This window comes from Penaeus monodon, chromosome 27 (genome assembly GCF_015228065.2).
Source record: "Penaeus monodon isolate SGIC_2016 chromosome 27, NSTDA_Pmon_1, whole genome shotgun sequence".
NCBI lineage: Eukaryota > Metazoa > Arthropoda > Malacostraca > Decapoda > Penaeidae > Penaeus > Penaeus monodon.
The window spans coordinates 26,750,797-26,751,498 of NC_051412.1; the positions used below are offsets into that span (position 1 = coordinate 26,750,797).

The window sequence follows — 702 nt, forward strand, 5'->3', positions numbered from 1 at the left end:
ATATTTTTCTAAAATGTCTGAAATTTTTAAATTCCCCCAAAACAACAGTAACTGCAATATTGAAAAAACATTCATGTTTAAATAACACTATTACAAAAATAACAAGGCGTTCAATCTAACTTAAGACTTTTCATAAATTACAAATAGTTTAAAAAGGAATTCAAACTTTTAATTCATTTGTAACATGATATCATCTTTCTATAGTTTGTTTTTTCTCACAGCAAATAAATGCAATTTGCAACATTTCTAACAGAAAAAAGGTCAAGAATACATAAAAAAAAAAATCCTAAAATGAGATTTTCACTTTTGTTTAGTTCATACGAACAAGAAATAAGCAATATATTTTAGCACAAAATAATACCTGATTTCTATACAACAGGTACTAGGAGCAGAAAAAAATAAAATAAAACAGTAATTATCAAATAAACTAGCTAATTTGCCTATTCATCAACCGCTTCCTTCGGTGCCTTCTTCTTCTTCTTCTTCTTTGTCGTTACCTCGGCAGCTGGCACCTCCTCCTCCTGCTCTGCTGCGGCCTCCTGCTCTGCTTCCGCTACGGCTCCTTGGTTCTTCTTCTTCTTCTTTTTCTTTTTCTTTTCAGAAAGGCCATTCTCAGCAATGTGCATAGGCTCCTCTGGTGCTGCTACTTCTTCTTCTACAACTACCTTGTTCTTCTTCTTCTTCTTCTTTTCTGTAACCTGA

At 32.9% G+C, this 702-nt stretch overlaps 1 protein-coding gene across 1 annotated transcript in view; it reads right to left on the reverse strand.

Annotated features, from left to right (window-relative positions):
* Nucleotides 1-352: 352 nt before the first annotated feature.
* The window catches only part of LOC119590742 (nucleolar protein 56-like), a gene marked incomplete in the record, with an annotated part of 5,842 nt that continues 5,492 nt past the window's right edge, over nt 353-702 (reverse strand). Inside the window, 1 exon segment of the mRNA XM_037939437.1 lies at nt 353-698. Within this exon segment, the coding sequence (XP_037795365.1) occupies nt 441-698 (258 nt within the window).